The sequence below is a fragment of the Gossypium raimondii genome, chromosome 1 (genome assembly GCF_025698545.1).
Source record: "Gossypium raimondii isolate GPD5lz chromosome 1, ASM2569854v1, whole genome shotgun sequence".
NCBI lineage: Eukaryota > Viridiplantae > Streptophyta > Magnoliopsida > Malvales > Malvaceae > Gossypium > Gossypium raimondii.
Window position 1 is genome coordinate 1,140,749 of NC_068565.1, and position 24,310 is coordinate 1,165,058.

The following is a 24,310-nucleotide window of genomic DNA, read 5'->3' on the forward strand; positions in this document are numbered from 1 at the left end:
GTTTCTGTCAATTTGATACTTATTCTTTTTTCCTGTCTCAAATAAGCACTCGAGTTTAATTTTCAATGTTCAACCCGTTACTTAAGTGTTTTTTTTTCTAATTTAGTATCCGAGTTTGGACTCATTTTTCAAATTGTTACTTGAGCTTCTTCTTTTTCAATTTGAAGTGTCAAATATTCATTAGACTACATGATGTCGTTTGATCTAGATACCAAATTGAATATAGAAGTCAAACTCGTGTATCATTTTAAAACAAAAATCTCAATTATCAAATTGGATATCAGAATTAAACTCGGGTGCCAAATGGTATCCTAACGCTAATGAGAAATATAAATTAATATTTTAAAGGATTAATTCCACTGGATTCTCTCAAATTACAATCTAGATTCTAATTTTGTCTCAAATGTCAAAACATTATAATTGAGTCCCAAAGTATCATTTGTATCAATCACATCATTCTGTCAATGTAGCTATTAGTTTGGATATTAAATATCGACTCAAAATTGATGTGATGTATATATAAAACACATGATCAAATTATAAACACATTAAGTAACTAATAGAAAACAGTTTAGATCTAACATGTTAAAAAATAACCCTTTTAAGTACTAGTGTGGTAAGTACATGTGTTCACAATTTGATCTAACGTGTTTAAAATATGCTTCACATCATAATTAAAGAAACATAATTGACAGTTAAATTAACAAAAAAACTAATTAGTTTTATGTTAATACTTTGAGGACTCACTTAAAATAATTTGAAAGTTAGAGACCAATTTAAAATTTAAGCGATAGTTTAAAGACTTAGATGCAAATAATCCTATTTTCATTACTTTACCTTTGATTTGATACTTCTTCTTTAATTGATGGCAAAAAAACATGGATTTAATGCTTTAGTTAATTAAAGTAAAGATTATTCGCATATGCCGCTCTTGTACACTTTTGTATTGCGCGTGTGTTACAAAACTCGATTCGACTCGAAAAAATTTAAATTTTGAGTTAAACGAATCGAGTCATTCGAATCAACTCGAATTTTTTTTTCGAATTTCGAGTTCGAATCGAGTTGAGTTTTCGAATTCGAATAACTCGAATAATTCGAATATCAAACTATAATATTTTATATTTTTACCCCAAACTCCCAAACCTTTTTACTTTTCCCTCAAAACTTTTACTCCTTCCCACTTTCCCCCCAAAACTTTTACTCCCCCTCCCAACCCCCCAATCTACCCAAAATCCATTTCCCACCAAAATTTTACTCTCCCATTTATTTTTTCTCAAAATTTTACTCCCAAAAACCCTCAAAACCTTTTATTTTCCCCCAAAATTTTTACTCCCTCCCACTTTTCCCCTGAAACTTTTATTCCCTTCCCATCCCACCTCCCATCTATCCCAAACCCTCCCCTCTCCAAATTTTTTTAATATTTTCCCTCCAAAATTTTACTCCCCCTATTTACTTTCCCTCAAACTTTTATTCCCCAAAACTTTTTATTTTTCCCCTAAACTTTTACTTCTCACCCTTTACTCTCAAATAAAAATCAAAATTATCCAAAAAATCACTAAACATAAATAGTAATAATTTTATTTATATATACTATTTATATTATTAAATTAAATTTCACATTTTATATTATTTATATTATTGAATTGTTTAGTCATATTGAATATTTATATTAAAATTGAATTATTAATTATGCCATAAAATATTCGTGTTAAAATTTTATATTGGTATCAATTTCACATTTTATTTTTAAAATAAATTTTATTAAAAATCATATTTTTACATTTAATATATTTTTAATTCTAAAATACATAGTGACAAGAATCAAGATAATTGAAACAACTAAGCAAGCAAAAAGCTAACCAAGATATAAAAATTAATAAATAAATTATGAAGTGATGAAAGTTAATAAAAAATTTGATTAATGTGGATAAATTTTATTACGATGGGTGACAATGGTTACAAGGACCCAAAATTATTTTTTAAAATTTAACTCGAATAAATGTATTCGATTCGATTCGAGTCGAATTTCATCTCACTCGACTTGATTCGAGAAAACTTCAAATAAAGTTAGGATGATAAAATGAGATTCGAAAACTCGATTAACTCAAAAATTTTTGATTCGATTCGATCGAATGCTCACCCCTACTAATAACCAGATAACGCGGCTATTTGCGAGTGGGGATTATTAAGACCTTAAAAAGACGTTTGTCGGTTCCAAAAAAACGCTGTTTTCTTTCAAAACACCGTTGAGTGCGGGCCATGTTTTTATCCTCTTTTGGTTTTGAACAATTTTTTGTTATTTAATAAATTTTTAAATAGTTTTAATATTAAATAAATTTAAAATATAATAAATATGTGATAAAAATGAGATATAATCATTTGAAATTAATTTTTTAATTTCTTTAAAAAATTATGATATAAACATTACATTAATCTAAAATGAAAAGAAAAATGAGATTAAATGTTAAATTTTATATAAATTATATTATATTGTAACTATTAAAATGCATGATATCCATGATGAGGGTCAAAATATTTTTATATAAATTTTATGAGAAATAATGATATTTAAATTAATTTTTCTTTTAAAAATTGAAAGGTTTAATAATTTTAATTGCTTATTAATAATAGTTATAAATTTATAAATGGTAAAATTGCACTTTAACTTCTCAATAATGGAAAAAAAATTGTCTAGTCCTTTATGAAAATGATGAAATCATAAATTAATACAACCTTATAGAATTATATTTTGACCTCTTAAAATTTATAATTTAACTTGATCCTCTTTTAAAAATTCTAGATTCAACCCTATCGGGTCTATAACTTTTAAGAATTCAAACACCTAAATAATTAAAATACTGAATTGATGTCACTCAACTCATTACATCAAAATCTATCAAAATATGTTAAATCTTAAATCGAGAATCCATTTTTTCTTTAACACTCGATTTAAATTTGTCAATGTTAACTCGAACCCTAAATTCAATCCAATTAATATGAATTTAATCTGATTTGATTTAATCGTAAAAAAGTCAATAATTCAAATTTATTTAACATAAATTAAAAATTATCCGAGTCAAAATGAATGAAACCGAATTTACTTCGCAAATTCTAAATCTAAACTCTAAATAACCTCAAATTAATATGAACTATAAACCCAACTAACAACTAGAATAACTCAAAACTAGATCAAAATTTTAAAATTCAAATTAATATGATCCAAATTGACTCCATTGATTTATTAACAGTTTTTCTTTGTTTATTCAAGTGAGGCCCAAGAACAAAACTTGACTGCACCAACCATAGTATGCATTGCCATGAATTTGCATATATATATATATATATATATATATAAGAATCTGAGTTAATAATCCCAAGCATTTAAGGTCGAGTCTCATTATGTATAAATATTATGTAAAAATTTTTAATTTATATTTTATTATGTGTAGGTTTTGTTTAGATTTCATTTTAATTTAAGTTGGAATATATTTTAATTATTAGTTTAATTTCATACAAAAATATTGATTGTAACGTAATTTCGTTTGTGCGTGTACACCCAAATTTTGACTTGAAAATAAGATATGTAAAATTGGAATAAATTAAAGAATTTTATTTACGAAATTTAGTTATAATTTACGAATGAATCTTTTGATACGAGGGAGAGATGGATACTTGAGATTGCTTGATAATTGATTCAATAATCTTTTTGAGACTCGATCTTTAACCTATAAGGTTCGTTATTAATTTAGGCATTAAATTCCAACTCAAACGTGAAATGAAACATATTTAAAAATCCCGGGTCAAACTGTAACCATGTTTATATCCACCCGGGAGGATACTATAGATGTTAGAGTGAAAAGTTGCAATCTCAACTCAACATTTGCAACGAGAGCTTCCTATTAGGCTCAATTTCGTCTACTCAAATTGATTGATGATGTGGGTTCATCATAAATTGTTCTTCATTGCGTCGATGATGCTTTGGTGGCCCAAGATATTGGAAAGTCGACCACCACCCATTTTTGCTGCCCTTGTTGTCCTGTTTATTAATTAGATTTATTTGTGGGTCGAATCGAATCGAATCTAAATAAATTGTTTATAAATATTTTTTTTATCCGAGTTCAGCCTATTTTTACAATGATTATAAAGAAAAAAACTAAGCACACGTCTTCATTTATTTACTATGAAAATAATAAAGGTTAAAATACAAACACTAATAAAAAGGTTGAAATCTAACACTTAGACAGTATGAGCAACAACACTCTTGAAATGTAAGTTGTGGATGGGCTGGGTTTGGGCCTAAAATTTGACTCAAGATCTGGCCCGAATAGAAAATAAGTCTAAAGTTTATTTTTTGGATTTTCTTTTATATAATTCCTCGTATTTCAAGCAGACAGTTCAATTTATGGATAAGTCTATCATTATTCATTGATAATTTCTTTTTTGGCACAAGATGATTTATTTTAAAAAATTTGTTTTGATGGATTGTGGTCTTTGGTGTTTCCATGACCACTATTTTTTATTTGTTTTTTTTTCTGGGTTTTTTCTCACATATATTGTTTCGAGTTAGCAACGATGTTTTCATCGCCACCGAAGCTAAGGCCAAGTAAGCGACCCTTCGCATCAACATTACTTTGCAAATGTCAATGGTTTATGCCAAGTATCGACTTAGGACCCTTTTGGATGTATGTTTACCTGCAGTGTGATACACTTAGATTTCTTTTTTGTCTCACACTACAACATTCAATCTTACCGCCAGCACTGTTTCTACATTAATCTCAGGTAAACACACCGTCTATCCAAATGGGTTTTTAAGCAAAGGCGAATTTGAGGGAAAGGTAGCCAAGACCAAAAAGGAAAAACATTCAATTTAGTCCCTTCTTAAAATGAAAATCTAAATTAATATACGGTAAAATTTCAGTTTAACCCTCTAAAAAATGAAAAATAAATTCGTCAATTCCTTTTAAAAGTGGTGAAATCATAAATTAAATAAATGGTAAAAATATATTTTAATGGTTAGGACTTGCAAGCCAAATAAATGGGGAGGGGGTGCCCAAAGCCATCCCAATAAATGATCTGAAAGCTGTAAATTACACATTGTGGCACTGTCATTAGCTGTATATTTCAACATACATGGATGTCCTTTTTTTCCTTCTCACTTGAATTTAACGTATTTATTTCCATTTCGTACGATATAGATTTTATTTTTGAGTTTTTCTTATATATATATATTTAATTATTTCTGTTGCTTTTCTCCTGCACCATAATTAATTTACTACAGCTTTAATTGCTATATTTACTGCTTCAACAGCTAGGAAAAAGATAAAATTTTGAGATGAAAAGGGTTTGGTTAAAAATGGTAAAATTGCTATTAGTCCCTGTTTATGTGTAAATTATAAATTTAATCCTTGCACTCCAATTTAATTAGTCTTTATATTTTTCAAAATTTTAGTATTGGTCAAACGATAGGAGTTAAATTCGTCAAATTAAATTATGTTTTTTTTTCTATTTTTTGTGACAAAGATGTTGTTACATATATAATATCATGTCGATTTGCTATTTCTACATGATGATTCACAAAAAATTATGTCGTTTTAGTTAATGAAACGGTTCGTCTGGGTCAATATTAAAATTTCAAAACTTGAAAAATATAAAGACAAAAAATATCAAATTAAAAAACATAAGCTAAATTCGTAATTTACACATAATACACTATTACTTGCAATTTAATGCTTTTTGTTGATATTTTATTTGGTCAATCACATAAAAAATATATATAGTATATGAATTGAAATATCACGAAATTGCAAATCCAAGACAACAACAAATGTTACCTACTAATAGCATAGATGGTAGTTGCTATCATAGCCAGGATGAGGATCGAGCCCTAGACCACTATTAAAATAGATGAGATCATTACCATCTCACCTAACTCGTGTGGTTTATTAGAACATGTGTACGAATTGGTTAAGTTCTATTATTAGTGTTTTACTATGCATAAAACTGTAGCTTTAGTTCATGTTCATTTCCAGCCTTGGCACAAACAAGAGACGTTAAATCCATTAACTAGGGTTTTTTTTAACATAAAAATAACGACATTACACATGTGATAATATATTTGAAGCATCAGATTTTGAAAATAATAAACTTAATGAATTTAATAATTATCATTTGACCCATATTAAAATTTCAAAATTCAAAAATACATTAATTAAAATAATTAAATTAAAATACAAAACAAAATCCACCACTTATACATAACATCAACTTATATAACAGAATTTAACCTAGATTTTAAGTATTAATTAATCTTCAGATTATACTTCACAAATTTATAACAAACCCATCCTTCGATATCATTTAACTCATCATAACCCCTTGTTGATTGTAATATTAAGACACATTATATTTTTAAAGATATACAGTCAAACCGAAAATGATTTTATTAGAAAGAACAATCATGAATCTCGAGAATATTAATTTTCATAAACCGTAAAACCGACATTAAAGATAATAAAGAAATTAACTTTATCATATCCACCATTTTTTAAAGCTGATCTTTAACGATCACCAAAAAAGGAGTACATTAGATAACCTAAAGGAGGAAATAATTCATGGAAATAAATAAGTTAAAAAGAGTTCATAGACAATTATGAACATCTCCAACTAAAGCTTAAACTGTTAGATATTTTTCCCAAAGAAGAAGATGAACAAAAAAAGAAAAGAGAAAAGGAGCAAAAAGGGAGGGGATACAGTGAGATTAAGGGACTTATATGAAATTAACGATAAGATCGAAGGATCGCCCCACAAAATGTACAAATAATGGCTCTCCAAGATTTCTTGTAAAACGGGACGTAACAAAATCTGGTGGAGGTTTTCATATCGGCGACACGTGCTCCTCCGCCACACCGTGAACAAATCCCCGCCGCCGGCTTAGTAGTGCTCACTTTCTTTGTCTGATCAACGAGGAAACAAAAGAACACCATGGCTTTTTTTTTTTTTGCAGTGAATGAAAAGCTCTGTGTGCTTTGAATAACAGTTGGAACTTAGAGAAAAAAAAAAACACTGCTCAGGACTGTCGGAGTTTGGTTTTTTAAAGATAGAGATCGGATGAAAGGGCTCAGTTGTGTATATATTTATGTTTGAGGGTTAAAAGTCGAGCAACTTTGGTATATGGGTGAAAGATTTTTTTTTTTTTAGATACTTTTCTATATGTAATAATTATATTGGATTCAACCATGGTTGCTCCTCTAGTATCTTTGGAAAGCAATAGTAGCGAGAAAATTCATGATTAGTTGTTTATCTCTTTAAAGAGTATCAGCGACGAGAGAACTAATCATTGATACATGTGGTGGATACATTGATTTCGACTTGGAAAAACTCAAGTTGAACGTATGTGAATCATAGATAACATTGTTTAATCGCTATTTTTTAAGGTTAATTGATTAAATAAGGAAAGAGATTAGTTAAAAAAGTTTTACCAAGTCGGCTGAGTATTAGCTCGATTAGCATCGGTATTGTTGCTAATATAGGAGGACGTGACTTTAAGTACGCTGAAGCACATTATCTTCTTGTTTAAGGATTTGGGAGAAACTATAGGTAGTTTTAGACATTATATCAAAAAAATATATATGATAATCACTTTTAATCAGATTAGTGTTCAAAAAAAAGTTTTACCAATATTTTAATGTTTATTCCCGATTCAATTGATTTGAATGGTTAAACTATCTATCAATCAACAAATAAATAAAATTAATAAAAATAAAAAATATATATTAAAAATATAATCTAAAAATATAAATATATGTTTGAGCAGCTATAAAAGAAAAAACCGAACTAGTACAAAGCATAAACAAACAAAAATTTGTATAATAGTATAAAACTCGTACCTCAGTAATAGGAATGAGTTTAAAAAATATATATATGTGGTGTATATTATATTTGTAATTTCATTATTAATTTACGAATTATGGGGGAAATTCAAAATTTAGGGTGGGTTTGAATGGGCAATTGGGTGCAGTGCAGTGCGTTTAGCTTACTTTTTATCTCACGCTACAGTATCGCTACAGTATCTAATCTCACCGCTACCGCTATTTTTACTCTAACCTCAGATAAACACATTGCACATCCAAACTCACCCTTAATGAGTTGTGATTAAATCCGAATTCAAATTAAGTTGTACTTTTAAAGAGAGAAAAAAATTTAAATTACAGAGAAATCCAAACTTTGATGAGTTATGATTGAATCCAAATTCGAATAAAATTGAATCTTTAAATAAAGTAAAGCTTTTCTAACACTATTTTTTCGTCATTAATTATTGAATAATTTATCTTGCCTTTTATTACGTTAATACAAGTTCAAAGAGTTGTTCGAAGTTTAAGTGAGAAAAATGGGCCATGTGGGTTTCTGACACGTGTAAAGCAGTAGCTGGATATGGGTCCTATATGTTGACAGAATAGGAAAAGACAGTTTATTTATATAACTAATAAGTTGTTGGTTCCACCGTTTCACTTTTTAAATAAGGTTTAATTACGCCGCGGATGTTGAAATTTTTTTATTTTTTTAATTTAGTCCTTATTTTTTTCTAAAAATAGGATAAGCAAAAGTCGACAGACAAATTGAAAATCGCCAGCCAAATGTGTAAAACTTGTCTAAAGTTTTCTATTCGTAATTAATTAGGCTTATGTAACCAGACAAATACAAGTTTGACTTTTATACATTGACAAATTTAATTGAGGCCAATTAAGTTGAATATGTCTACATGCAAACATAATAAGTCAAGTTGGATAATATATGCATTCAACTCAACTATACTTTTTGGAATTTTTTTTTTTAAGTTCGGTTCATGTTGGACAAAATCAAGAAATTTTATTTTATTTTAAAAAGCTGAGAATTAAAATTGGGTAAACTACACTTAAGGTTACTAAATTATGAGTAATTTCACATTTTGGTTAGTGAATTGTTCAGAAGGTTTTATTTCAGTCATTTTACTATTAGAGTTGTTGTTGTATGGTCAACATTGACTATCATATCGACTTAGATATGAGGTATGTTCTTCTACTAGCTAATGGGTATTGATCCGCCGTACTAATCGTTGAATCATCACTTGAAACTCGCTAGCCAAATTAAAAAAAAAAAACCTTAACAACTCAATGAATTAACTAAAAAATTTCAAATAGTTAGGTAAATTAAATGAAAAATTCAAATAGTTTGGTGACCATTTTGCAACCTTTTGAAGTTGAGTGATCAAAACATAAATTTACTAATAGTTTACTGACCTTGAGTATAATTTATCCGTTGAAATTTTAATTTATAAGCAAATATTTAACTTTGTCATAGTAATATTTTTTTAAAAAATTTATATGAAATAGTTGCGTCAAATCAATATATATTATCATTTTGGATCTAGAATTTTTGGCACTAGATAGTCACATTGGATCCTAATTAAATCAAGGTGGAGTTGAATCAAATAAGTAAATAAGAGTAAAGCTCTCTCAATGCTAGTTTTTCCATTCACAATATTCAAACTTAAAACTTGACTTAAATTATCACTCGTTAATGTATATAACTTCTATTCAGATTATACGATATAATCATATTTATTAAAAAGAAAACTCAAATATTTATCAAGAATAACCTTTAAATAAATCTGAAAATAGATAAATTTGCCATAACCGTCACATCAACATTGTGTAATGTAAAACACAATAGGAAACCATTGTTGACTATAATTTTGTAATGGTTATAGGATAATTGATACATACATGCATATATACAGAGAATTAATGTCTTCTACTTAGATCATTGAAATTAAAAAGATTGACAATTTGATAATGATTTACAAATCTTGGACCAAGAAAAATAAATGAAGAGGTAAAGCTAAATGCCAAATGTCCATAATTAAAATGTGAATCTCACATATCTCAACTATCAACATTCAACCACCCTGATAGCTCTATTTGTGTTATATTATTCAAGGGATGTTATTAATTTAGTGATGTAATGCAAGGGTGTTGAATTAATAATGTATTAATGCATAATGGATATTTCTAGAATATATGTATATATTTTCAATGGTAGCACAAATTTTTATTCACATGTTCACACATTTTGGAAGAGTACTTGAGAAAAGAAAGAAGAAGAAAAAGGAACGCTCCCACATGTTTCATTAGCTATTTATTGTTTATCATAATTATAGAAAGTTTGATGTAATTATAAACACAAAATGATTAAGACAAAAAATAAAAAAAGTTTTAAAATATCAAAATATTATATGAGTCTATATGAGTTGATATACATATTATAAGTTAATATTGGCTAAAATGAAACGATACACCTCAAAACGATCAAAATAAAATAAAATAAAACATAACTCACTAGATACTAATTTAAAATTTAAACGATACATACTGATTGATAGAATTGATTCGAACCATGGTTTCGTTTGAACTAAATTTAGTCCTCTTAAATGTGACATATTTAATATATAGTAAACTAATTTCTTTTTCACCTACATTTAGACCTTAAGATTCAGTTATCAAATATATTATTGTTTCATCGTACAAATGATCTTGCAACTTACTAATTTTTATTCAATTTTACAACCCCAAAAATTAAGTTGTTTGATAAATTCAATAACCGAAAAATAAATATTAAAAATTTAAATACTGAATTTACGTGATAAAATTAAAATTCTATTCAAAATTAATTGCGAAATATAATTACTTTATTTGTTAAATATAGATTTTAAAATATAAAAATTATATTCTATATTTTATTCTTAGTTTTAAATATTTCACTTTATTTTAAAAAATAAATGTTAATTGTTAAGTTTTATAAGATAATATAATATTAAAATAAGTAAAATAAAAATTTGAAAAAGTTTTACATTAAGTCTACTTATCATTTTTCAAACTACTTTATAGAAAAAATTCTATCAAATTATTATTTTAGATTATCAAACATATTTTAAAAATAAATCATTAAAAATATTAATTTTCAATTAATTTAATTTTTCAAGCATTTATCAAATAACTCCTAACTCTCAAAAATTTTTCTAAAATTTGAGTAATATAACCTACAATTCTACAAATCCTATGGAGAGAAGCAGAGATCAAGCATATATATGATTCATATATATATAGACATTAAATATGGATAAAAAGCAATATTAATGCATTGAGAAAATATTATGTTCAAAGAACATATCAATGAAAATGAATATAGGGCAAGAAACGAAAAAAAGAATGAACGAATGGTAGGGGAAAAAGATTTGAGTCAACCTGTAATCGGAATCATAGTGCTGCCATCATGGATTTGGTTACAGCCTCGCGCTTTATTTCAGCAGCTTTACCGCTACCTCGGAAATACATGTAAACTTGCTGCGGGATTTGAAAGAGAAAACCGAGTGAATAAGCGAAGAAGAGGAGTAGTTTTAAAGGAAAAGATGATGAAAGAAGGGGGGGGGGGGTTACTGAACCTGAATAACCCACAGACTGAGCAATGATTCGACGAAAAAGAATGCACAGCCGATAAAGTAGAATATCTGCAAGTCGAAAGCATGAACATGTCAAGCATTTTACAGACATGTGATGATTAGTGAAGGAGAAACACGCAAAGGTCATATTCTAGTATTAGCCCTTATATTATGCATAAGTTTTGGTTTTAGTCATTGTATATTTGGTCATTCTTAGTTTCTATTCTTTTTAAAATTAGAATTTTAGTCCAATCACAAATTGTAACAATTATAACATTAATTAAATTATTCTATTTCAAATTTTTATACAACATTAATTTTATTATAGGCGTAACATCATGTGAGCTCGGTTTCCTATTTCAATAATATATTTAAAAATTGAATTTAATAGTTATAGTTTGAGTTATAATTTAAATTTCAAAATTTAAAAGTATAGAAATTAAAAACGATTAAATAGAAGAACTAAGACTAAATCAATAATTTACGTATAGTACAAGACTGATTTTAGAATTTGACTTCATTGGATTTAATAGCTACAATTTGTGTCAATAATAAAATTTGAAAAATTGAAAAGTATAGAAATTAAAATTAACTGGTTCAATTAATTGAACCTTAGTTATATTACAACAATAAAGACGTGTATTTAAGCACACTTTAACGTGTTTTTCTCTCCGATTTAAGGGTTTGGAAGGAGCAGATTATGGATAGTAGGCATTGTATTAAAAAATATTGACCCACTTAAAAAATATAAATATTAAAATTGACCAAACTAAAAGGACTAAATCTATACTGTAAGCATAATATAGTGATTAATAGCATTTTAGTATAATTCGATAGGAGGATACATAGTAAAATCAGGTTCCCGTGAAGTAAATTATAGCATTGTAATGGCAAGAAACTTACCCCTACCGCAGCATCAATGCCGAAAAGATCTATTGCAGGCAAAATACCTCTGTATAAAGAATTACGCCATAAAGACATCAGTAAAATATTACTACAAACAATCAAATACATCAGTAAAGTATTAAGATATAGATTGCAATTTATTTTCTTTACAAAAAAAAAAAAGAGTAAATTAATTTTTATATATTAAATTAAAATCTTTAAGTTAAATTTTATTTATTGATTTTTACTATTAAAAACTGACATGATTGATAGAGTAATCAGACAATTACACTGGAGTGCTACGTATATATCATGTCGATATGCAAAGATCACTTTTTAATAATAGAAATAGATGAAATTTTTAGCAGAATGATCAATTTGCTCTTTGATTTAATGTATAATGATTAATTTACTCGCTTTTTAAATAAAAAAAATATAACTCCTATTACAAAAGCCTCCATGATACATTTATCAATACTAAAGCTGTACTACTTGAATGAGAAAATCAAATAGACTTACGCAATAGACTTTCCCTTGAAAAGAAATGGCGGAGCAATTGTAGCAAAGATGCAAAAGAAGATATGCAACTACAAGGTAGATCAGAAGAGTTAGAAATGAGGAGCTTTCGGATGTATCTTTGATTACTAAAAGAAAAAGAAAATTACAGTGAGAAAGCAGTAAGCTTACAATGTAAAATATGAAAAACCATCCGAACTTTAATGCACTATCAGTCCTGTAAAGGAACAGGAATATAACCATATAAGAACAGTTCAAACTCAGCTACATTGTTGAAGCTGAATTTCGGTGGTGCATGATTGAGATATTGTGTGAGAACAGGAAAATAACTATATAACAACAGTTAAAATTCAGCTCACAATGTTATTTTATTCGTTTGATACATGATTCTAGTGTTTTTTTGGGTTATAATATACTAAAAGTTTATGTACTCTTCTTAAATTTAGAAATTAGTCCATTAACTTCTCATATTTTAAAATTTAAGTTTAACTGTTAACACTGTAAAAATTATTATTAAATTTAGATTCATTACAGCAACATTATTTTTTAGTTACATAACTACGGAGTAAATTTTTTTAATTTCAAAATGTCACACCAATAAAATTAAGAAAAAAATTCTAAAAGTAAAAGTACAAGAACAAAATTTCAAATTTGTAAAGAATACATAGATTTATGACATATTTTAATTTCAAAATATTATAATAATAAATTTAAAAAATTAACAATTTTAAATTAAAAAAGTAAAGAGATTAAATATTTAAAAGAAAATTAAGTTTGAAATCTATGAACACCAGAGAGATTTAGCCTTGCTATAACTTTTAGCGTAAATAGATACAGCTTTAATGTAAAACAAATATAGAATAACTAAAAAGTAGTACCTCATGGCACGATAAAGAGGGCGATACCACAAATAATAGGCACCAGGAACCCCAGATAATAAATAAATGATGGCAAGAAGCCAAATTGCTGGACCTGGAATGAATATACATTCCTAATATGAGTAAGAACACCAAATGAACAGTAATTTTAAAGTACTAAAATCAATAACTTTTGAAATCCACCTTCACATTTGATCCAGGCGGCAGTGACAGCTATTATGTTCCATGTAAGACATGCAACCAAACCTGCCAACATACAAATAAATTTAGAGACTTATAAGGTAAAAATTCCTTTACGGTGTCTCTCAATTTTTAAATTAAATAAATTAGTCCTTTTAAAAAAATTGAAGCAATTTAATTTCTATTAATTTCGAAAGTGAGCAAGGATAACTAATTACGATGTTAATATTTTTTTAATTGTACATAATTTTGATTGGTACAATAATAAATTCAATCTCAACATTTACACATTTACACGGATGTTGCACGATAAATTTATTAAATTATGACCAAATTGATAAAATGTGTAAACTTTTAGAGCTAAATTTATTATTATACCAATCAAAATTATGTACAATTGATGAAAAATATTAATGTCATGATTAATTGTCCTCAGTTGTTCACTTTCAAATTTGACAGAATTAAATTACTCTGATTTTTTTTTAAAATGATCAATTTACTCAAAAGCAGAGCACCATAACAATAAAGCTTTCATACATTTTCAAGATATTAGAGAAATAAACAGAGCAGAGAAAGAGAAACTGAGCTAATAACACAATCCAAACAGGGACACACTTAAAAAATAAGTAAAATGGCCTTGATCTTAACTCACCTAACAATGTTGAGAAAGCAACATACTGCACATTTTGAAGGTGGATTGGTATTTCTTTTGCAATGTTATGATGAATAATAGGATAAAATGGTGGCCAATTTTTGTCCTCTATGATTATTCCAGCTGCCAAGGAGAAGACAAAGGAATATATTGCAAAATCAGATTGGTATCTGAAGCTCGTTAAGTCATCTATAATAAACAAAATAAAAACCTACATCGTGCGATTGCATCTTCCTTTCTTTTCAATTCCTGCATAATATTAAAGATAACACTCAATATGAGGAAATTTTATTTTAGATGGAATTGTGAAATCACTCTACGCACCAATTTATCATCAAAGTTAAAAAGTATCTAAAAAGAAGCATTTGAAAAATTTGAGGATTTATTATTGTTATCAAAAAGTGTTTTGAAAAGATAAAATGTATATTTTTTACTGACAATAAAATATCTATTTAAAATACGATATGTTGAACTTCCAGTAAGGAAGTTGTTTCAACCGAAAGCAAGAGCAAAAAATTTAACTTTTGATTTGGGTCAAAAATTTTAATTTAGTTTAAAATGTATTTTCACTATAATGATAAATGAAACTTACATAGATTGATTTCTAAATTCACATTTAAGAATTGCTATAGAATTTATTCAAAATTAAAAGGAAAATAATTCATAACCAAATATATTCTACAAGCATTAGGAATAAATTAAAGTATCGAGTAAAATTTGATACTGAAAAACATGATTTTGATTTTTAATGCCAAGGTGCCAGTAATTTGATTATTTTGCAAATATATAAAATTGAAACTGCAATATGAAAGGAGGAACATATCAACATTGACACCGAAAACCTCAAATAATGAATTGGAAGTACCTTGCTCAAGTACAAACAAGCAACAACAAATCACCTGTTCTCGCCTTCTCAGTTCAGCCTCTCTTGCTTGAAGTTCCTTCTCCTTTTCTTTTAAACTCTACGATTGATGAGACAATAATGGCAGAAAGGAGTCTTTTACTTAATGTTTAGAACCATGCATCGTAGACAATTGAATATCTAGAAAGTTTTAAGATTACCTTGACAGAATCAAGAGGAATATCTATCGTTGCACCACGGTCATATGGTTCTGGAGGAAGGGGTGAAAGCCTTGATGAAGCAGTACCTTGATTCTAATTTAATAAAAAATAAAAGCAACACAATCAAGATAGTTAGCACTTGCAAGTGTCACTAAATTATGCAAGCAGAAAAACAACGGTAAAATGACTTTTTTAGCCCCTCTCAATTTTGATATTGAGCAAATTGGTCCCTCTAAAAAATCGGAGCAATTTAATCCCTGTCAATTTCAAAAGTGAGCAACTAAGGACAATTAATCACGACATTAATGTCTTCTGTCAATTGTACGAAAATTTGATTGGTATAATAACAAATTTAACCCTCAAAGTTTACACATTCTATTAATTTGGTCTTGATTTAACAAATTAGCCCACAACATTTGTTTAAATGTGGAGGCCAAATTTGTTGGATTTTTTTCTAAATCAAGACCAAATTGACAATACATGTAAACACTAATGGCTAAATTTATTATTATATCAATCAAAATGATGTAAAATTAACAAGAAATTATTAACGTAGTGATTAATTATCCTTATTTGCTTACTTTCTAAATTGATAGAGATAAAATTGCTCTAATTTTTTTGAGAGGGACCAATTTGCTCAATATCAAAATTGAGAAGGACAGGAAAAAGAATTTTACCGAAAGAAACTTGTATGCAAAACTGCATACATGGATAAAAAAAAGTAAGCAAGTCACAATAGACACAGTCAAATAATTACAGTGCAAAAGACATTAGCAGATATAAATATTTCACAATGAAAGCAAGGTATAAGCTAATGGGAACAAGTACACACTACACAGTATTCACCAAGGGAAAAACAAAAGAAGAAGCCATATACCATGATAATCATTTATCTTCTTGTTCTTATTTTTTAAATTCATATTAACTTGTCGAAGTTTTAAAAGCTATATATCTAAAAAAAATGACAATCGTAAGAAAAAAAACCAGTCCTAAAGTCAAATGATCTTGTCTATGTTTAAAAAGATCCATCTCATAAGATGACAATATTGGTATCTAATATTCAGTTTCTTTCAATTCATAGCTTCTCATTTTTCAAGAAATGTAAAAAGTAAAAAAAATCAAAATCAACATTGTTACTAAAGCTACATTATGGAACGCACGTCACTGTTATCGGCAATGAAACAGATCTAATACTTAAACCGATCAATGACCCAAATCAACGAAAACATCGAAAAAAAAAAAAAAAAAGGAAACAGAAAATCAAGAATTCAAATCCACGATCAAAGGCATTTTCCGTTTATGGAAAAATCAGGTACGGATACGTAAAAAAAACGTGAGTACAGAACGAACTTACCGAGAAAGGATTCACCTCATCCTCATCGAAAGGGCTAGAATCGAAACGATTCATGGAATCACGAAGATGAAATTACTAACACTGAAAATGATGTGAAAATGAGAGAGGAATTTATTGGATTTGGATTATTTTTGGAAATGGAGACTGTTTGTTTGAAGAAAAAATATGGAAGGAAACATATATAACGAGGGAGAAATTGGCGGGCCGCGGCTGAGGTTTAAATAAGAGTTGATAATGGGCTTGGTTAGCCTATTCACGTCATATTTAGGCCCAATTAGTATTTTATTATAAAAATATAAAAATAAATAATTATTTAAAAAATATGGTGGTTTTTAGGAGAGGTGATCATGGGCTGGGTCGGGGCAGGTTCGGGCCAGAACCAAGCAAAATTTTAGGCCCATTTGCTAGATACGGGCTCAGCCCAAAAAATGGGCCTAAAAATTGCACAAGCTCGGTTCGGATAAATTTGCTAAAACCCGGGCCCTACCCGGCCTGCCCATATTAAAATTTTTATATTATATTTTTTTGCATAATTTTTAAATATATATAATACATCAAAAATACTAAAAACATTAAAATAAATATTTCCGAACAAATTGAAAATAAAATTTAAAATATGTATACTTAAATAATACTAAGATAGATGCAACTTAACAAGAAAATGTCTCTAAAATAATAACAAAATTAACAATAAAACAAGTGTTATACAAATCCAAACAATAACAACAAAATAATAACAACATAATAGTGAAGTTTTAGCAAAATAGGGAGAAAACAACAAGAAAATATCATTAAAATAACAAAGAAAATAGCAATTTTTTTTGTCATTTAGTGAATTCAGGTCGAACCGGGCTTGGGCCAAAAATGTCTTACTTGAGGGCCGGCCTATTTTTAAAATAGGCCTTATTTTTTTTGCCTAAACCCATTTTTCGAACTTATATTTTTGTCCAAACCCTCCCATTTTCTATATTTATAATATAATATATGTTGTTATTTTTATATATTATATACTTTATAACAAATAAAAACTAAATCTATAGTAATATGTAATACTATAATGTAAATATTTTAAAAATTCTTAAGATGCCAATATAAAATTTTAATAAATGAAAAAAAAAATTAAATATTACATTAAATTTAATATAATATATTTTTTTAAAATTCAAATAAAAATTATATGAGCGGGTTTAAAATCAGCTTGGGTTAGCTATTTACAAATATAAAGGAATTTGGTCAAAATTTTAGCTCCATATTTTGAGTTAGGCTGAGCATGAGCAAATATAAAATGTATTGACATCATGTCTAATCCTGGCCCGAACTCGACTCGGCTCAACCTATGAAAACCTCTATATACATGTGACATGTGTCACACATCAATTTTTTTAAAAGATTGATCCAGATTGTCATGTGTCAACTTTCTGTGAAGCCACAAGTTTACTTTCAATCAACACGATAACCAAACAAAATATTTAACATAGTTTTAGCACCAATAACCTACGCCCGCCGCTAATAAAAATATCAGAACTTATAAATTTTGCATAGATAAAAGTTTTAAACCTTTGTCACAAATATTATGACTTCAATAACATGTAACTTCTGCAAGGAGAAAATTGCAAATTCTCATCACGAAAGGAACATTTGCATTCCTCACAATTTATTTCTTCGTCAAAGTTTCACATGATATCACATTTTCAGGCTTGCCAATGTCTGTCCAGTCATCTTACATTGACTCCAACAATGCCCCTAAATTTACGTTTATCATTCTATTATTTACACCTATGAAATAGTGTTTCGTGTTGGAACCCGCCAGCATCCCTCTATAAATACTTAATCTTATCACCAAAGCTAGACAACAATAATAAAAGAAGACATATGATAATCTATTTCCACGTAGTCAACACTCGATATTTCTTACGGTGTGAACCATCATCACTTTTTAAGTACAAACGATAGTCCGAACTCAGACTAATCTTGAAATCTCCCAATCATCTCCTCTTGAATTTCCTTTGTTGCCAGTTAGTTCAACTTTCTATTCATTAAGATCCATTTTAGATCCTGTAATAAAGTTTTAAATTTAATAATATCTGTTTAAATTCAGGGAAAAAACCATGGAAAAGAAGTCGAATTTTGAGCACCACTTATAATAATTTTTTTCCCGACAGAGACAAAATGGTTACTTTTCATTGATGTCCAAATCCTCTCACTAAATCTCCAAAAAAAGAAAAATAGTATAATTATTTCATTTTGATCCCTATTTTCCACATGCTTAAAGAAACATCAAGATCAATAATGTCGTTTTATAACCAAAACAGGACAAAAATATCATTTTGCCTTATTTATTATTATTTATTTCTTCTTCTTGTCTTTTCTTTCTTTTGATTATTTTGTCGGATATTGAAATAAGAGAATATCGGTTTGAATATTAAAAAAAAAGATAAATATGAATTTAGAAAGAGTTAGTCTTCATCTAAAAGCAATGCCAAGAGATTATACTTTCACTTTTAGTATTTTAAAATTTATAAAATTTTAAATTAGCATATAGTAAAATTATACTTTAACTTTCTAAAAGTAATAAATTTTAATTTATTCATTTAAAATTATAAAGATATAAATTATTGAAATGGTAGAATTATATTTTAACTCTCATTAAAATATACAATTTAATTTTGACCCTCAATTTTTGAACTTCCCTCTTTCTTCATGGATGGTAAAATGTATTGAATAGGATGTTCATCATACACACACAAAAAAGGAAAAGGATTACAAATAAGAAAAATGATTGTATAAAAATAGTTATGTGAGGCCATGCTATAATATATTTGTTCAAAATTGCACAATTTAATTATCAATGAAGTTCTAGTATGATTGGCAAAGGTAAAAGTTTTGGGTCTTCAATACTTAAGTTCAAGACCTATCACATGTAAATTATAAGCGACGTATTCAAGTCTGGTCATATGTTGTTATCGTGTATGAGTTTTAATCCAGTTATTCAATTTTAGTTTGGATTATTCTAGTCCTTAGTTTGTTTGTACTATAATAGTTTGATTTTTCACTTTGCGATTGCTCGAGCATGTATTTATATTTGTACTTGTATTTTGATTGTACTATACTTGTAAGCTTTCAAAAAAAAAAAGTGCCACGTAATTAGATTTGTCTATAAGTTGGAATACTTTTTGAACTTGCTAAGCTCAACCCATAAAAAATCAAACCTTAGGCAAGAGATTTTTGAATTTGGGTCGGATCGAACTAGCTTAAATTCGAATTAAACATTCCCATTGATTGAAATACTTTCCTAACCTTTTAAGTCTGATCCTAACCCATAAAAATCAAACATTAGACGAAACTTTTGAATTTGGGTTATATCATATTAGCTTGAATTCGAATTAGATATTCTCATTAATTGAAATACTCTCTAACCCTTTAAGTTTATCTCAACTTATAAAAATCAAACTTTGAATAAAAGATTTTTAAATTTGGGTTAATTCAGACAGACTTGAATTTCAACTTTAACATTTATTTGTTATATTTAATGTATAATAAATGATTATTTTGAAAAGAAAACCCTAAACATATAAAATGTTCCCAATGAAAGTGACTTGACATAATTATTTCATACCCCATTTCCTTAAAATGATTGATTAAAGTCTCACGCGAGGATTCTAGATGGAGGATATCATAAGTCCCTTAAAATCTACATATATGAGTTTAGAGGATATAAATTTCGATTCAATTCAAAAATTCGATAATATATTCAAAATTTGAATTAAATAGTTTGAGTTATTCGAGTTAATCAAATTATTCATATCAACTCGAATAAGAAATCAAAATTTTCGGTCTAACTCATATATGAATTACACAATTTGAGTTATCCGAAAATATGAATAAGAAAAGACAAAATTACGTTATTTTGATAAATGCTTACATTTTTTTCTAAAGTTAAAAGTCAAAAATTTTTTGACTCGATTCAATTCGATTTGAAAAAAAAAATTCAAATAGAATTCGGTTGTTAAAATAGGATTCATCAACTCGACTAACTCGAAATTTTTTACTTGGTTCAACTCGACTCGATCGAATGCTCAACCCTATATAAGTTATCAGAACCATTCAGTTAAGTAAATTTCGGTTAATTCAATTTTTCTTATTAAATCAATTAAGTCTCAAGCAATGCCAAGGGGGTTAGAGAGGGTCTCAGTCCCCTAAAATGAAAATTTTCACTTTTAATCTTTTAAAATTTATAAAATTTTAAATTAGTATATGGTAAAATTATACTTTAATTTTCTAAAAGTAATAAAATTTTAATTTATTCATTTAAAAATTATAAAGATATAAACTATTGAAATGATAAAATTATATTTTAACTCTCATTAAAATATATAATTTAATTTTGACCCCTCAAATTTTCTAACTTCGCATCTTTCTTCATGGATGGTAAAATGTATTGAATAAGATGTTCATCATGCACACAAAAATAGTTGGCAAAGGTAAAAGTTTGGTTCTTGAATACCTAAGTTCAACACCTATCACATGTAAATTATAAGTGGTGTATTCAAGTCTGATCATATGCTGTCTTCATGTATGAGTTTTAATCCAGTTAGTCGATTTTAGTTTGGATTATTCTAGTCCTTAATTTGTTTGTACTATAATAGTTTGATTTTTCACTTAACTGTTGCTCGAGCATGTATTCGTATTTGTATTTATACTTGTATTTTGATTGTACTATACTTGTAAGCTTTCAAAAAAAAAAAGTACCACGTAATTAGATTTATCTATAAGTTGGAATACCTTTTGCACTTTCTAAGCTCAACCCATAAAAAATCGAACATTAGGCAAGAGATTTTTGAATTTGGGTCAGATCGAATTGACTTAAATTCGAATTAGACATTCCCATTGATTGAAATACTCTTCTAACCTTTTCAAGTCTGATCAAAACCTATAAAAATCAAACCTTGGATGAAACTTTTAAATTTGGATAAGATCAAATCTCAAACTAACTTGAATTCGAATTAAACATTCTCATTAATTAAAAATACTCTCTAACCCTTTAAGTTTGATCTAAAATTATGAAAATCAAACTTTGAATAAAAGATTTTGAATTTGGGTTATTTCAAATCCACTTGAATTTGAACTTTAACATTTATTTGTTATATTTAATGTATAATAAATAATTGTTTTTAAAAGAAAAACCTAAATATATAACATGTTCCCACTGAAAATTTCCTTAAAATGATTGATTAAAGTCTCAATCGAAGATTCTAGATGGAGGATATCATAAGTCCCTTAAAATCTATATATATGAGTTTACAGTATAGTAAAATCTGATTTAATTTGAAATTTTGATAAAATATTCAAAATTTGGATTAGATAGTTTGAGTTATTCGAGTTGATCGAGTTATTCGCATCAACTTGAATAAAAAATCAAAATTTTCGGTTTAACTCATATATGAATTACACAATTTGAGTTATCCGAAAATTTGAGTAAGAAAAGGCAAAATTACGTTGTTTTGATAAATGTTTACCTTTTCTAAAGTTAAAAGTCAAAACCATTAAGTTAAAAAGTAAAACTACGTTGTTTTGATAAATGTTTACACATTAAGTTAAAAGATAAAACTATTATATTGTTTGTGTAGTTAAATAATCTTGTACTTCGTCTACTAGTTAAATAATTGAGTATAAATAATGAGATTCATTAACTTGACTCGATTTGGCTCGGAATTTTTTGACTAGATTCGATTTGAAAAAAATTCAAATTGAGTTCGGTTGCTAAAATAGGATTCGCCAACTCGACTAACTCGAAATTTTTTGACTCGACTCGATCGAATGCTCACCCCTATATGAGTTATTAGAACCATTCGGTTAAGTAAATTTCAGTTAATTTAATTTTTCTTATTAAATCAATTAAATATATTTTTGTTAGTTGTTATTCGTTATCAAAATTGAACCGCATTGATCGATTTATGTATAATATTGTTAACATATTAATAATATATAATAAAATATATATAATATAAATCAGTTAATAGATTTAACGTTAATAATTTATGATTATATTTTTTTTGTGTCGTACGGCTAAAAACATTGTATCTATGTTATATATTAAGCGTTTGATTATTAATATTACGAGTTAATTAGAAATCAACTTAGTTGAATAATGATAAAAACATCATTATTTTATAAATTATTGATACAAAAAGTCTGTAGGTGGAATGGACGGGGTGGATGCAAGGCTAGTTCACACACGTGGGTGGAGAGTCGTCGAGTTTGGGGATTAGGTGTTCCTATCGGAGTAGTAAAGAGAGTGTAGAGGGAAATTGGAAAGGTATGGACTGCCTTTGCTTCTCACAGGGGTGGGATGAGTTTATATATGAACACATCCATGGATGCACATACCAGCCTTTGGTTGGTTCATTGGTCTTTTTCATTAGTCTCTCCAAAGAACTTACATATATAGTTGAGTAATATGAAGTTGTAAAGTGTGCAAATGATAAAAGACGATTGTCCTATCAATATAAATGGCCTACCTAACAGTGTCGTCTCAATGTTTTCGAGTACTTAAGTAATAGTACCTTGATGGAAGTTTGTTGGCAAGGTACTAGTTGTCTCGCGAATGTACCATGTGCATCTGGAGTATATTATTTTGAGGATATTTTTATTTTTTTACATCTTTTTATATAAAAAATAAAATATATATATATACGTATAATATGATCTGAATCTAAAACATTATAGTTTTCAATATCTTCACTTTACCATTTCAACAAAAGATTCATTTATTTTTATATTAATTTTTAATAAGTGTATTTGTTATATAATTATATTTTTACTTGCATCGAATCTATCGTAATTTAGTAATTATATTATGTCAGTTTTGTTATAAAAATAATGCTAAAAATTTAATTAATTATGAAAATGGGTGTTTTCTACAGCATTTTTCGGTGTTGCCTGACTAGTCGGCAGCACCAGATTGAAGTATAATGAACCAAAACGTTCAGGGACCTGATATATAAATCTTTCCTCTTTTAGATTGGATGTTGTAAAGAAAAACTTAAGGGTGCTGCCTAACAATACTGCGACACCAAATATGTTTTAGGGGATAATTGCTTAATAAACCCTTCTTTGTTTACTATTTTCTTTTTAAGGTACTTCCAATTTTTAAAATAAACCCTTTCTTGCTTATTATTTTCTTTTCAAAACCATGTAGTAAATGATGTTTTATCTAAAATATTGAACTTGTTTTATTGTTTTTAACAGTGAGGATTAAATTGATTTAATAATTGAGATGACTAATTTGATCTGCCATTATAATAGAGGGA

The 24,310-nt window shown here is 27.6% G+C and overlaps 2 protein-coding genes across 2 annotated transcripts; both read right to left on the reverse strand.

Annotated features, from left to right (window-relative positions):
• Window positions 1-6,464: 6,464 nt before the first annotated feature.
• LOC105787140 (hypothetical protein) lies at window positions 6,465-7,140 on the reverse strand. Its single transcript, XM_012613580.2, has one exon. It carries the CDS (start codon window positions 6,981-6,983, stop codon window positions 6,777-6,779), a length of 207 nt encoding a protein of 68 aa, XP_012469034.1. The 5' UTR covers window positions 6,984-7,140; the 3' UTR covers window positions 6,465-6,776.
• Window positions 7,141-11,151: 4,011 nt separating this feature from the next.
• LOC105787141 (secretory carrier-associated membrane protein 1) lies at window positions 11,152-17,148 on the reverse strand. Its single transcript, XM_012613581.2, has 12 exons — window positions 17,001-17,148; window positions 15,647-15,739; window positions 15,484-15,546; window positions 14,800-14,833; window positions 14,585-14,707; window positions 13,936-13,998; window positions 13,753-13,846; window positions 13,046-13,091; window positions 12,878-12,945; window positions 12,377-12,425; window positions 11,477-11,542; window positions 11,152-11,378 (listed from the first exon to the last, which is right to left on the reverse strand). The coding sequence occupies exons 1-12, from the start codon at window positions 17,052-17,054 to the stop codon at window positions 11,292-11,294; spliced, it is 840 nt and encodes a 279-aa protein (XP_012469035.1). The 5' UTR covers window positions 17,055-17,148; the 3' UTR covers window positions 11,152-11,291.
• Window positions 17,149-24,310: the final 7,162 nt, after the last annotated feature.